A 15,112-nucleotide genomic window follows, 5' to 3' on the forward strand; every position below is an offset into this window, starting at 1 on the left:
ATTAGGACTGTGGTACCCCACTTTACAGCTCTCTATTTTGTATGACAAAATCATGCTTAATGCTTTTTAGTAAAAGAGAGAAAATCTGAAAGTCCTTGCCATGGAAGGAAGAAACAGAGGGGAGAAAAGGGAGTTGGTAAGTTTCAGCATTTCAGAACTTGGAGGGACAAGTTAGGTTTCTATTTTATGGAGAAGGAGGTGGAGGCAGGATGGGTCCTAAGGTGTGATTCAAGACACACACCATAACTCTTTATTGAGAGTAGAGCTAGGGCCCCAGGGACCGCTATGGTCAAGTTGCAGACAAAAACTACCACTCATTGGAAGACAGAAGAGGAATATTTAGTTACAAAAGCAGTCAACAATTCAGGTGTGTCTACATTAAGTCAGCAAATAAAAGTTGTTCAACTTGGTTGCTAATGGGACCCACTCTACTAACTGAGGGTTTGTATAGAACTCATAGAGGAAGATGGCTTCAAGTAAGGAAACACCTTATGCTTTTCTTAGGACTAAAAAGCTCAGGAAGCTGGTGATGAATGAAAATCTTAGTCCCACTGGCACTGCACGAGGGGCCAGGAGAGCAGCAGCAGCATAAGTCACAGGGTGGGGCAGCCCAGGCAGGGACATTTTGAGCTGTGGGGGAGGGGTGGCAGCCAAGGTGGGGCATTGTGAGCTGTCAGGGAGGGCACTGTGAAGTGTGGGGCGGGGCATTGTGAGCCACAAGCCTGGGCTCCCACCTGGGCCAGTGGGCTTCAGTCTGTAGGTGACTGTAGAAGGAGGAGGAGCTCCATCTGTTCTCTCTTCAGGCAGTTGTTGTGTGTCTCAGCGCTTGTTGGGTTCACAACCTATTAAATAAGCTGGCTGGTCTTCACCCTCCCAGACAAGTCAACTCAGGGGAGTCAGCAGGGCACGGGCCTTGGCCCGCAGCGCCAGCTGGGGCCATGCCTGGGCTGTGAAGTGGGCAGGCGAGCAGCAGGCAAGACCATCTCTGGAAGTGCAGCACAGCCTCAGCCTAGGGCAGCGGGAGTGTGTGGCCCAAGCTGTGAGCAAAGCACAGATGGTGACAGGAGTAGAGGCACCCCATGGGAAACATACTGACCTGTCGTGTGTGCCCCAGGGCCAGCCCTGGGTTGCACCAGCACCAGGGGTCGGTGTGTCACTGTGAGTCTGAGATCTATGAGGCAGCAGCTGGGGACCTGATAGCAGGAGTGCCTGTGGCTGCTGCTGTAGAGCCTGGTGAGGTGACTTTTGAAGCTGGTGAGGGCCTCCACATGCACCACATCTGTGAACGGAAGATGCCTGAAGGTAAGGAGGTGACAGGTGCCTTCTGCCCTCGGCACACTTCTGGCTGCTGCTGTCCCCAGGGTCCTCTGGGAGGCATCCCCCACCTCAGGCTCCTTTCTGCCTGTAGCCAGCTATCCTAGGCCTGTCCAGGAACAAAAACTGTCTTGCCTTGCGTTCCCATTCCTTAGTCTTTCCCCACAGACTCCAGTTAGTTTATTTTTTCCTTCCCTCCAAAAACTCCCAGTTCTTGCTCCCTCATCTCATTCTCCCCTTCTGGCATGGGACCATTTATTTATGGCTGTTCTTGTCTGTAGCTCTATTTAGTATCTTGTGGGACTTTGTTGAGGCTTCTTTGGAATATTCTCTCCCTTTTCTCAATAAAAACTCAAATATCCCAACTTTCCAGTACCCATCTCATTCTCTTTATACCTATCCAGGTGGTACCTAAGTGAAGGAACCAGGTAAGTGCCTAATTGTTTCCTTTGTTAAAGTAGCCAAATCTCAGGACAATTCATACTGAAATATTTGGGGATTTCTTATTTAAAATCAGAATGCAGGTTGCCATAGGAGAGACTATATGGGTTGCTTTAAGTCACCTTGATAGAAGCTGCTTAGTTTCTTCTAACTAAGTTGAACACAGAAGGAAAGAAAATGGAGGGTGCTTAAAATAATTGGGAAAGGTGTGAAATGTCATGGCCAGGGCTGCAGAAAAATGGGTGTGGGGGGGTTCCCCCAAAGGAGTGTACCTATGAGGCTCTGATTACTTTAAAATTCTTACTTTAACACAAAATGTGTCTGCAGATTTATTCTGGCGACTTAACAGACATTATTTACCTCCTCGTTCTAAAAGATAGGTGGGGATGATTCGTGGTCAAAACTTTCAAAAGACATAAAATGTAAATGTAGACTTCGAATGTGTAATATAAAGATTGAAGGTTAAAATGTCAGACCTTGCCTGTGTAAGAGTGTTTGTTGCCATGGCTACCCCTTTGTCCTTCCCCCTCCTGACAATAGCATCTTGTTCAAAGATAAGAAACTTAAGAGTTTTTCAGTCTCTACACTGCCGGGAGAGGCGGGGGATGGGAGGGGGTAGAAAAGAGAAAACACTTAGTTGGTTTGCCTCTAAAATTTTGCAAAGAGGTGAATCTAAGTAAAAAGAATTCTGAGTAACAATATGGTTCTTGAATAAAAACTAAATTTTTCCAAATAGAAAACATTGTATCATAAAGATATTAAATCCACTGGCTCTTTGGTTTCATTTAAATGCCAGAGATTTATTACTGTAGAGGAAATGTCTTATAGCTCTTCTATTTAAACTTTGATTGGGCTTCGTGTAGCCAAGACAATCCTAAGCAAAAAGAACAATGAGAACACATGGACACAAGGAAAGGAACATCACACGCTGGGGCCCATCGGGGGTGGGGGGCAAAGGGAGGGAGAGCATTAGGACAAATGCCTCATGCATGTGAGGCTTAAAACCTCGATTATGGGTTAATAGTTGCAGCAAACCACCATGGGACATGTATACTTATGTAACAAGCCTGCATGTTCTGCACATGTATCCCAGAACTTAAAGTGAAAAAACAACAACAACAACAACAACAACAACAACTTTGGTTGGGCTCTTATTTTTTTCAGAGGTAGAATAATTAAGACTCATGATGTGTGACTTTGTAACTTGGAGTACTATACTCGCTTTTCAAGATATTAAAGAATTTAAACAAATATGTGAATTAATTCATTATACTTTTATACACAAAGCATGTAAGTACTTGTGTAAACATACTCCACTTGGTGGTGTAAGGAAAGCCTCTGAGTGATTTTACACACCAGTTAATAGATGGGTAGTGTTGGATGAGAGCCCAAAAAAGGCTCTTTATTGTCATTCTTTAGGATTACAGCACAGTTTATGTATGTCTCATTTGGCTCTTTGCAATACAAATAAAGGCCTATATGTGTTCTCCCTACATTTTGCTAATGAAGAAATGAGGACTTAGAGATCTCATGTGACTATGGAAGACAGCTACTCAACAGAACTAAGGTTCTGTGTCCTCAGAATGACATGGAAGAGATAGATATGCTGAATTTACTTTTTAAAATTTTAAAAACTCCAGATTACATCTTATATTTTGCCTATAAAATAGACCTGTCTTTTAAAACATATTGGCATCTTGTTCTATTCTATGCAGTTGATTTTACACAACTTAAAGGCAAATTTAACTTTTTTTTTTTTTTTTTAAATGAAGGAGGTTCTCACCATGTTACTCATGCTGGCCTCAAATTCCTGACCTGGGCTCAAGTGATTTTCCCATCTCCGCCTCCTGAGGAGCTGGGACTACAGGCCTGTGCCATCTTGCCTGGCTCTATCTTATGTCTATACATTCATTTCAACGGATAAGAATAAAAGTAGAGGTAGTGAAATAGCCTAAATGCAGCAGTCAAATAAATGAGTTGATAAATTTTTATAAATGATCACATCTTTTTTTCTTCTCTCCCTCTATAGATATACCTTTGGAGCCCAACCCTTCCGACCATCCAAAGGCAAGCACAATATTCCTGAGAAAATCTCAAACAGATGGTGAGACAACATTGTTTTTTCTGCCAAGAAAAAGATCAAAAACTCTTGTTGTTTGATCAGATGTATTATAGAAAGTATTTAGAAAAACTCATATTGGTTTAATTTTTTGAACTTTTCACATATTCGCTTGTCTTATTTTAATATGTGATATACTTTTTTTAGTTGTTACTGTGTTAGTGAAATCATGTAAATTTTTTATTTATACATTTTGCCATCTTTTTATCAACACAATTTGTCATGTGATGGAGGAGTCATAGATTTATCTTTATTTATAATTCTTTGCCCGTTTTTCCTTGCTCCTAAGAGTACATTTTAAAGATAGAACTTAGGCTTCAGCTTGGTTTCCATTTAAACAAATAAAAAAAAAAAAACAGTTGTTCATCAACAGAGATTGAATCTGTGATTTTGGCCTCCTCTTGCACAGTCCTCTGATCACATGCATTTATCACATCCAAGTTTATACTTCTCGGAACTTTTAAATTATTAACCTTTTCATCTGATGTAAATTTAAACATGCCCTACTTCTGCTTATTTTCCTTAATGTTATGTTAAATACTTGTTTGTTTGCTAAAAAGCCATACACAGCCAAGTTTTCCAGTTGATTTAAGCAACAAGAATACAAGTGAGGATCTATATTAATATGGGAAGTAATGCAGTGCAGTAAAATATGGGAGTTTATAACCTTTTTTTTGTAGTTTTGAGTAGACTTTGCCTGTCTTGAGTAAGTTATTTCTGGTTAGAATTTGTGTTCATTTTTGTGTTACTATAAAGAGGTACCTAAGGCTGGGTAATTTATAACAAAAAGAGGTTTAATTGGCACATAGATCTTCAGGCTGTACAAGCATGGCTTCAGCATCTGCTTCTGGTGAGAGCCTCAGCAAGCTTACAATCATGATGGAAGGCAAAGGGGAAGCAGGTGGTTCCACACAGTGAGAAGGGAGGGAGAGGCAGGTAGAGGGAAGGTGTCACACTCTCTTTTTTTTTAAATTTTTTATTTATTATTATTATACTTTAAGTTTTAGGGTACATGTGCACAATGTGCAAGTTAGTTACATACGTATACATGTGCCATGCTGGTGCGCTGCACCCACTAACTCGTCATCTAGCATTAGGTATATCTCCCAGTGCTATCCCTCCCCCCTCCCCCCAACCCACAACAGTCCCCAGAGTGTGATGTTCCCCTTCCTGTGTCCATGTGTTCTCATTGTTCAATTCCCACCTATGAGTGAGAATATGCGGTGTTTGGTTTTTTGTCCTTGCGATAGTTTACTGAGAATGATGATTTCCAATTTCATCCATGTCCCTACAAAGGACATGAACTCATCACTTTTTATGGCTGCATAGTATTCCATGGTATACATGGGCCACATTTTCTTAATCCAGTCTATCATTGTTGGACATTTGGGTTGGTTCCAAGTCTTTGCTATTGTGAATAATGCCGCAGTAAACATATGTGTGCATGTGCCTTTATAGCAGCATGATTTATAATCCTTTGGGTATATACCCAGTAATGGGATGGCTGGGTCAAATGGTATTTCTAGTTCTAGATCCCTGAGGAATCGCCACACTGAATTCCACAATAGTTGAACTAGTTTACAGTCCCACCAACAGTGTAAAAGTGTTCCTATTTCTCCACATCCGCTCCAGCACCTGTTGTTTCCTGACTTTTTAATGATTGCCATTCTAACTGGTGTGAGATGGTATCTCATTTTGGTTTTGATTTGCATTTCTCTGATGGCCAGTGATGGTGAGCATTTTTTCATGTGTCTTTTGGCTGCATGTGTCTTTTGGCACTTCTTTTGAGAAGTGTCTGTTCATATCCTTCACCCACTTTTTGATGGGGTTTTTTTTTCTTGTAAATTTGTTTGAGTTCATTGTAGATTCTGGATATTAGCCCTTTGTCAGATGACTAGGTTGTGAAAATTTTCTCCCATTTTGTAGGTTGCCTGTTCACTCTGATGGTAGTTTCTTTTGTTGTGCAGAAGCTCTTGAGTTTAATTAGATCCCATTTGTCAATTTTGGCTTTTGTTGCCATTGCTTTTGGTGTTTTAGACATGAAGTCCTTGCCCATGCTTATGTCCTGAATAGTAATGCCTAGGTTTTCTTCTAGGGTTTTTATGGTTTTAAGTCTAATGTTTAAGTCTTTAATCCATCTTGAATTGACTTTTGTATAAGGTGTAAGGAAGGGATCCAGTTTCAGCTTTCTACATAAGGCTAGCCAGTATTCCCAGCACCATTTATTAAATAGGGAATCCTTTCCCCATTGCTTGTTTTTCTCAGGTTTGTCAAAGATCAGATAGTTGTAGATATGCGGCGTTTTTCTGAGGGCTCTGTTCTGTTCCACTGATCTATATCTCTGTTTTGGTACCAGTACCATGCTGTTTTGTTTACTGTAGCCTTGCAGTATAGTTTGAAGTCAGGTAGTGTGATGCCTCCAGCTTTGTTCTTTTGGCTTAGGATTGACTTGGCGATGCGGGCTCTTTTTTGGTTCCATATGCACTTTAAAGTCGTTTTTTCCAATTCTGTGAAGAAAGTCATTGGTAGCTTGGTGGGGATGGCATTGAATCTGTAAATTACCTTGGGCAGTATGGCCATTTTCACGATATTGATTCTTCCTACCCATGAGCATGGAATGTTCTTCCATTTGTTTGTATCCTCTTTTATTTCCTTGAGCAGTGGTTTGTAGTTCTCCTTGAAGAGGTCCTTCACATCCCTTGTAAGTTGGATTCCTAGGTGTTTTATTCTCTTTGAAGCAATTGTGAATGGGAGTTCACTCATGATTTGGCTCTCTGTTTGTCTGTTGTTGGTGTATAAGAATGCTTGTGATTTTTGTACATTGATTTTGTATCCTGAGACTTTGCTGAAGTTGCTTATCAGCTTAAGGAGATTTTGGGCTGAGACAATGGGGTTTTCTAGATATACAATCATGTCGTCTGCAAACAGGGACAATTTGACTTCCTCTTTTCCTAATTGAATACCCTTTATTTCCTTCTCCTGCCTAATTGCCCTGGCCAGAACTTCCAACACTATGTTGAATAGGAGTGGTGAGAGAGGGCATCCCTGTCTTGTGCCAGTTTTCAAAGGGAATGCTTCCAGTTTTTGCCCATTCAGTATGATATTGGCTGTGGGTTTGTCATAGATAGCTCTTATTATTTTGAAATACGTCCCATCAATACGTAATTTATTGAGAGTTTTTAGCATGAAGGGTTGTTGAATTTTGTCAAAGGCTTTTTCTGCATCTATTGAGATAATCATGTGGTTTTTGTCTTCGGCTCTGTTTATATGCTGGATTACATTTATTGATTTGCGTATATTGAACCAGCCTTGCATCCCAGGGATGAAGCCCACTTGATCATGGTGGATCAGCTTTTTGATGTGCTGCTGTATTTGGTTTGCCAGTATTTTATTGAGGATTTTTGCATCAATGTTCATCAAGGATATTGGTCTAAAATTCTCTTTTTTGGTTGTGTCTCTGCCCGGCTTTGGTATCAGAATGATGCTGGCCTCATAAAATGAGTTAGGGAGGATTCCCTCTTTTGCTATTGATTGGCATAGTTTCAAAAGGAATGGTACCAGTTCCTCCTTGTACCTCTGGTAGAATTCGGCTGTGAATCCATCTGGTCCTGGACTCTTTTTGATTGGTAAGCTATTGATTATTGCCATAATTTCAGCTCCTGTTATTGGTCTATTCAGAGATTCAACTTCTTCCTGGTTTAGTCTTGGGAGAGTGTATGTGTCGAGGAATTTATCCATTTCTTCTAGATTTTCTAGTTTATTTGCGTAGAGGTGTTTGTAGTATTCTTTGATGGTAGTTTGTATTTCTTTGGGATCGGTGGTGATATCCCCTTTATCATTTTTTATTGCATGTATTTGGTTCTTGTCTCTTTTTTTCTTTATTAGTCTTGCTAGCGGTCTATCAATTTTGTTGATCCTTTCAAAAAACCAGGTCCTGGATTCATTGATTTTTTGGAGGTTTTTTTGTGTCTCTATTTCCTTCAGTTCTGCTCTGATTTTAGTTATTTCTTGCCTTCTGCTAGTTTTTGAATGTGTTTGCTCTTGCTTTTCTAGTTCTTTTAATTGTGATGTTAGGGTGTCAATTTTGGATCTTTCCTGCTTTCTCTTGTGGGCATTTAGTGTTATAAATTTCCCTCTACACACTGCTTTGAATGCATCCCAGAGATTCTGGTGTGTGGTGTCTTTGTTCTCATTGGTTTCAAAGAACATCTTTATTTCTGCCTTCATTTCGTTAGGTACCCAGTAGTCATTCAGGAGCAGGTTTTTCAGTTTCCCCGTAGTTGAGCGGTTTTGAGTGAGATTCTTAATCCTGAGTTCTTGTTTGATTGCACTGTGGTCTGAGAGATAGTTTGTTATAATTTCTGTTCTTTTACATTTGCTGAGGAGAGCTTTACTTCCCAGTATGTGGTCAATTTTGGAATAGGTGTGGTGTGGTGCTGAAAAAAATGTATATTCTGTTGATTTGGGGTGGAGAGTTCTGTAGATGTCTATTAGGTCTGCTTGGTGCAGAGCTGAGTTCAATTCCTGGGTATCCTTGTTCACTTTCTGTCTCGTTGATCTGTCTAATGTTGACAGTGGGGTGTTAAAGTCTCCCATTATTAATGTGTGGGAGTCTAAGTCTCTTTGTAGGTCACTCAGGACTTGCTTTTTGAATCTTGGTACTCCTGTATTGGGTGCATACATATTTAGGATAGTTAGCTCTTCTTGTTGAATTGATCCCTTCACCTTTATGTAATGGCCTTCTTTGTCTCTTTTGATCTTTGTTGGTTTAAAGTCTGTTTTATCAGAGACTAGGATTGCAACCCCTGCCTTTTTTTGTTTTCCATTGGCTTGGTAGATCTTCCTCCATCCTTTTATTTTGAGCCTATGTGTGTCTCTGCATGTGAGATGGGTTTCCTGAATACAGCACACTGATGGGTCTTGACTCTTTATCCAATTTGCCAGTCCGTGTGTTTTAATTGGAGCATTTAGTCCATTTACATTTAAAGTTAATATTGTTATGTGTGATTTTGATCCTGTCATTATGATGTTAGCTGGTTATTTTCCTCGTTAGTTGATGCAGTTTCTTCCTAGTCTCGATGGTCTTTACATTTTGGCATGATTTTGCAGTGACTGGTACCGGTTGTTCCTTTCCATGTTTAGCGCTTCCTTCAGGAGCTCTTGTAGGGCAGGCGTGGTGGTGACAAAATCTCTCAGCATTTGCTTGTCTGTAAAGTATTTTATTTCTCCTTCACTTATGAAGCTTAGTTTGGCTGGATATGAAATTCTGGGTTGAAAATTCTTTTCTTTAAGAATGTTGAATATTGGCCCCCACTCTCTTCTGGCTTGTAGGGTTTCTGCCGAGATATCCACTGTTAGTCTGATGGGCTTCCCTTTGAGGGTAACCCGACCTTTCTCTCTGGCTGCCCTTAACATTTTTTCCTTCTTTTCAACTTTGGTGAATCTGACAATTATGTATCTTGGAGTTGCTCTTCTCGAGGAGTATCTTTGTGGCATTCCCTGTATTTCCTGAATCTGAACGTTGGCCTGCCTTGCTAGATTGGGGAAGTTCTCCTGGATAATATCCTGCAGAGTGTTTTCCAACTTGGTTCCATTCTCCCCATCACTTTCAGGTACACCAATCAGACATAGATTTGGTCTTTTCACATAGTCCCATATTTCTTGGAGGCTTTGCTCATTTCATTCTTTTTTCTCTAAACTTCCCTTCTCGCTTCATTTCATTCATTTCATCTTCCATTGCTGATACCCTTTCTTCCAGTTGATCACATCGGCTCCTGAGGCTTCTGCATTCTTCACGTAGTTCTCGAGCCTTGGTTTTCAGCTTCATCCGCTCCTTTAAGCACTTCTCTGTATTGGTTATTCTAGTTATACATTCTTCTAAATTTTTTTCAAAGTTTTCAACTTCTTTGCCTTTGGTTTGAATGTCCTCCCATAGCTCAGAGTAATTTGATCGTCTGAAGCCTTCTTCTCTCAGCTCGTCAAAATCATTCTCCATCCAGCTTTGTTCCGTTGCTGGTGAGGAACTGCGTTCCTTTGGAAGAGGAGAGGCGCTCTGCTTTTTAGAGTTTCCAGTTTTTCTATTCTGTTTTTTCCCCATCTTTGTGGTTTTATCTACTTTTGGTCTTTGATGATGGTGATGTGCAGATGGGTTTTTGGTGTGGATGTCCTTTCTGTTTGTCAGTTTTCCTTCTAACAGAGAGGACCCTCAGCTGCAGGTCTGTTGGAATACCCTGCCGTGTGAGGTGTCAGTGTGCCCCTGCTGGGGGGTGCCTCTCAGTTAGGCTGCCCGGGGGTCAGGGGTCAGGGACCCACTTGAGGAGGCAGTCTGCCCTTTCTCAGATCTCTAGCTGCATGCTGGGAGAACCGCTGCTCTCTTCAAAGCTGTCAGGCAGGGACATTTAAGTCTGCAGAGGTTACTGCCCTGCCCCCAGAGGTGGAGCCTACAGAGGCAGGCAAGCCTCCTTGAGCTGTGGTGGGCTCCACCCAGTTGGAGCTTCCCAGCTGCTTTGTTTCCCTAAGCAAGCCTGGGCAATGGCGGGCGCCCCTCCCCCAGCCTCGCTGCTGCTTTGCAGTTTGATCTCAGACTGCTGTGCTAGCAATCAGCAAGACTCCATGGGCGTAGGACCCTCTGAGCCAGGTGCGGGATATAATCTCGTGGTACGCTGTTTTTTAAGCCCGTCGGAAAAGCACCGTATTTGGGTGGGAGTGACCCGGTTTTCCAGGTGCCATCTATCACCCCTTTCTTTGACTCAGAAAGGGAACTCCCTGACCCCTTGCGCTTCCCAAGTGAGGCAATGCCTCGCCCTGCTTCGGCTCGCGCACGGTGCATGCACCCACTGACCTGCGCCCACTGTCTGGCACTCCCTAGTGAGATGAACCCGGTACCTCAGATGGAAATGCAGAAATCACCTGTTTTCTGCGTCACTCACTCTGGGAGCTGTAGACCGGAGCTGTTCCTATTTGACCATCTTGGCTCCTCCCCAGAAACAGAATTCAAAACAAAAATCACATGATCATCTCAGTAGATGCAGAAAAAGCATTTGACAAAATCCAGCATCCTTTTATGATTAAAACCCTCAGCAAAATTAGCATACAAGGGACATACCTCAATATAATAAAAGCCATCCATTTCAAACCCACAGCCAACATAATATTGAATGGCAAAAGTTGAAAGCATTCCCCCTGAGAACTGGAACAAGGCAAGGATGCCCACTCTCACCACTCCAATTCAATATAGTACTGGAAGACCTAGCCAGCCAGAGCAATCACACAAGAGAAAGAAATAAAGGACATCCAGATCAGTAACTAGGAAGTCAAACTGTCGCTGTTTGCTGATGATATGATCGTATACCTAGAAAACCCCAAAGACTCCTCCAATAAAACTCCTAGAACTGATAAATGAATTCAGAAAAGTTTCAGGACATAAAATTAATGTACACAAATCAGTAGCTCTGTTATACCCCAACAGCGACCAAGCTGAGAATCAAACCAAGAACTCAACCCCTTTACAACAGCTGCAAAACAAACAAACAAAAAACCAGCTTAGGAATCTAACTAAGCAAGGAGGTGAAAGACCTCTACAAGGAAAACAGCTTTAGTGTTTTTAATGGGTTAAAATGAGAGGCAGCAGGTACAGTGGAAGAAGTCAGTGGTTGGGCATCGGTGTCCAACAGGTACTGGACCTTTGATGGTAAAGCCTTTGGTTTTGACTTACTAAAATATGAGGTATGATTATTTTCTAGTTTTTGTCATAAAACCTTAAAACCACTAAGTAAACCCTTCCATTTCTTGTTAAACATTGCAAAATTTCATGCTCTGTGATTTATGCTGACTGAAGTTAGATTTGTTTCTATTTTGTGACTACCTTAAATAATACCTATAAACAGTAAACAGTTAGTAGTGTTTTTGCTGTAATTAAATGTAGTAAGACTTACCTTCCAAATTATAACTGAATTAATTTGTCAAACACTTGAACTTTTTGATTTATTCAAAATTTTATGCTGAGCAGCTAGAGGTAGGAACAGTTAGGGCTCTCCCTTACTCTTATGGAGAGGTGTACTTTCTCATGAGGGGAATACTCTGCTAGAATTAGTATCTTGTAATCGGTTAGTGTACAAAAAAACAAAACATGTGAGGCTGAGGCTACTGGCAAAGAGATCCAAGAGGGTAGATGGAGTCAAGCTTGTTGAAACAAGGAAGGAGAAAAGCATTATTCCAGACAGAGAACAGGGGTAGAGCAGGAAAATGCCTAGGTGCAGGTCAAATGATTTATAGAATAAAATTAATCAAGTTTTGAAATGAATGGAAAGTATTCTCTGAGGGTCTCATTTGAGTCATGTCATGGCAGTCTTATTTAAACATGAAGTGAAAGTTAAATTTTTTAAGTTGTCATCTGTTTTCAGGGTGTGAGAGAATACTTAGGTGATACTCTTTTTATCCTCCACATAAGAAAACAGGACTAGAGAAACCTGTGTCTTCCTCACTTGTTGGTGGCCTAGAAGCCCTGGTACACGAGCCTCTGAATCTGAAACACTTGTTTTGTCACAATATCGCCTGAAATAATACATTTAGGATTAGTAACCTAGTAAATGTGTTAGTCTTAGTCTTGTATTCATTGCAGTAAAATGGTCTTATACCAATATTATTCAATACATTACATTTTACTGTAGTAAATAAATAACAGAAATAGAAATTCTCAGCTGTTTTATGTCACTATAAAAAAATGAAATCTTATTTTAAACTTTTCTCATTATTTACAAAGGGAATTCATAAAATCCTTGTTAGTTTTGATGATAGGTACCACATTAAGGGCAGCATTTTATAACCTGTATCTCAAACATCCTCTGTGGAAGTTAAGAGCCTCTGATGGTTTTTCTATAGAGTGCTCATGATACCACACTCAGGCATTCATGGAGTGTAAGAAATATCCTAGTGCTTTGAAAAATTTGACATTTTAACCAATGAAAAAGTATACTTTGATAAGTTTATCTTATACTTCCCTTCCCCTTCAGGTATCTACTGAGCATTTTACTCAACAATACAGTTCATGTTCGACAGTATTCCTTGATGACAGCACAGCCAGCCAGCCTCATCTTACAATGACACTAAAATCGTGAGTACAACTATAATGCCAAGGGATAGACTCCTTTATTCAAAAATTATTTCAGCCATTTGGTTGTCCTCTTCAGCAATCATTTTAAGAAATTGGAGTCAACTATATATTGATATCCAGATTTTAAATATTAAGTATCAGTTTCTCTTTTAATCTTAGACATCATGGTGGAAGGAAAAATCAGCAAATAAGCAATCCCAGAAAAAGTGCAGCTATTTGTTTGATGCCTTTATGCCTTAAGACAATGCTGAACTCAGTGAGAAGGATAGGTTCCCTTTATTGAATGATTTTTGTGAAATATTAGTTTTTCAGTGCATTGCAGGCCTAAATCAATGCGTACTTCGTTGGACATTAGTCTTGGAAGAAGGAACAGCTTTTTCTCTTCTGGCACCACAGTGTATCTGCATTTGATTTTCTCCCATTGTGCATGAGAACCTCATGGGCCACAAAGATGCTCTTTGAGAGCACCCTGAGATGACGTTTATTTTAAAAGGAACAACAACCGACACCACCACAAGCTCCATTGGGTTTGTCCAGTGTACATCATTATCACTTCCTTGGATTATGAGTATTGATTTTTAGAACACAGTTTGGAAAGTGCTAATTTAGAATATTAATGTCTTCTGACGAAGGCCTAGTATCCAGAGTCTACAAGGAACTTAAACAAACTTACAAGAAAAAAACAAACCCATCAAAAAGTGGGTGAAGGATATGAACAGACACTTCTCAAAAGAAGACATTTATGCGGCCAACAAATATATGAAAAAAAGCTCATTATCACTGGTCATTAGAGAAATGCAAATCAAAACCACGATGAGATACCATCTCATGCCAGTAAGACTGGTGAGCATTAAAAAGTCAGGAAACAACAGATGCTGGAGAGGATGTGGAGAAATAGAAATGCTTTTACACTGCTGGTGGGAGTGTAAATTAGTTCAACCATTGTGGAGACAGTGTGGTGATTCCTCAAGGATCTAGAACCAGAAATACCATTTGACCCAGCAATCCCATTACGGGGTATATACCCAAAGGATTTTAAGTCATTCTGCTATAAAGACGCATGCACATGTATGTTTTTTGCTGCACTATTTACAATAGCAAAGACTTGGAACCAACCCAAATGCCCATCAATGATAGACTGAATAAAGAAAATGTGCCACATATACACAATGGAATACTATGCAGCCATAAGAAAGAATGAGTTCATGTCCTTTGCAGGGACATGGATGAAGCTGGAAACCATCATTCTCAGCAAACTAACACGGGAACAGAAAATCAAACACCGCATGTTCTCACTCATAAGTTGGTGCTGAACAATGAGATCACATGGACACAGGAAGGGGAATATCAAACACCAGGGCCTGTGGGGAGTCGGAGGCAAGGGGAAGGATAGCATTAGGAGAAATACTGGGTTGATGGGTGCAGCAAACCACCATGGCACATGTATACTTATGTAACAAACCTTCACATTCTGCACATGTATCCCAGAACTTAAAGTATAATTTAAAAAAAACATGGCGGCCAGGCATGGTGGCTCATGCTTGTAATCCCAACACTTCGGGAGTTTTGATGTGTTAGCATACAATTTAAAAGTAGTTTTAAACATTAATCTTGCTCAAACAAATTTCACGCTTTTTTCCTCACTATTCTAATTTTTAGAAGTCTACTTTTGAAAGTAAAGTAAGTTTTAATTTCCCATCAACAAGTTTGAGAAATTATCATTTGGTATATTCACTATTAGTGAAATAAAGGTTTATTGAGCAAATTAATAGGGCAAATTGGATTCAAGAAAAGATTTTGAAAAATGTTTATTATGGGTTAGTAGTACACTGTTGTCAATGGGGTAGATGGAACTCATTGGGATCACTTTTGCAAGGTTTTTTTTTCAAAATACATGTCTGCAAACATTTGTATCTTCCCACCTCAACCTTCCCTCTGTCTCTAGGCACTGAGAAGCCCTTTAGGAAAATAGGAATCGATGTGAGGCATCTTCTTGTGAAGAAAAGCATCCCAGAAGATTCTGATTTTCACCCCAACTCAATCACTCCAAACTTTGCTGCACTTTGAAGTCACCAGGGAAATTTTTAACAACCCTAATGCCTAAAGTCCTACCCAAGGCTAATTAA

The 15,112-nt window shown here is 40.4% G+C and overlaps 1 protein-coding gene across 1 annotated transcript in view; it reads left to right on the top strand.

Annotated features, from left to right (window-relative positions):
• Positions 1-759: 759 nt before the first annotated feature.
• Positions 760-15,112, top strand: part of LOC115935981 (cyclin-Y-like protein 2) — a 51,859-nt gene continuing 37,506 nt past the window's right edge. Inside the window, 4 exon segments of the mRNA XM_063709688.1 lie at positions 760-1,302; positions 3,785-3,859; positions 11,505-11,599; positions 12,886-12,986. Coding sequence (XP_063565758.1) covers positions 1,080-1,302; positions 3,785-3,859; positions 11,505-11,599; positions 12,886-12,986 — 494 coding nt within the window. The 5' untranslated portion in view covers positions 760-1,079.

This window comes from Gorilla gorilla, chromosome 8, assembly GCF_029281585.2.
Source record: "Gorilla gorilla gorilla isolate KB3781 chromosome 8, NHGRI_mGorGor1-v2.1_pri, whole genome shotgun sequence".
Classification (NCBI taxonomy): Eukaryota; Metazoa; Chordata; class Mammalia; order Primates; family Hominidae; genus Gorilla; species Gorilla gorilla.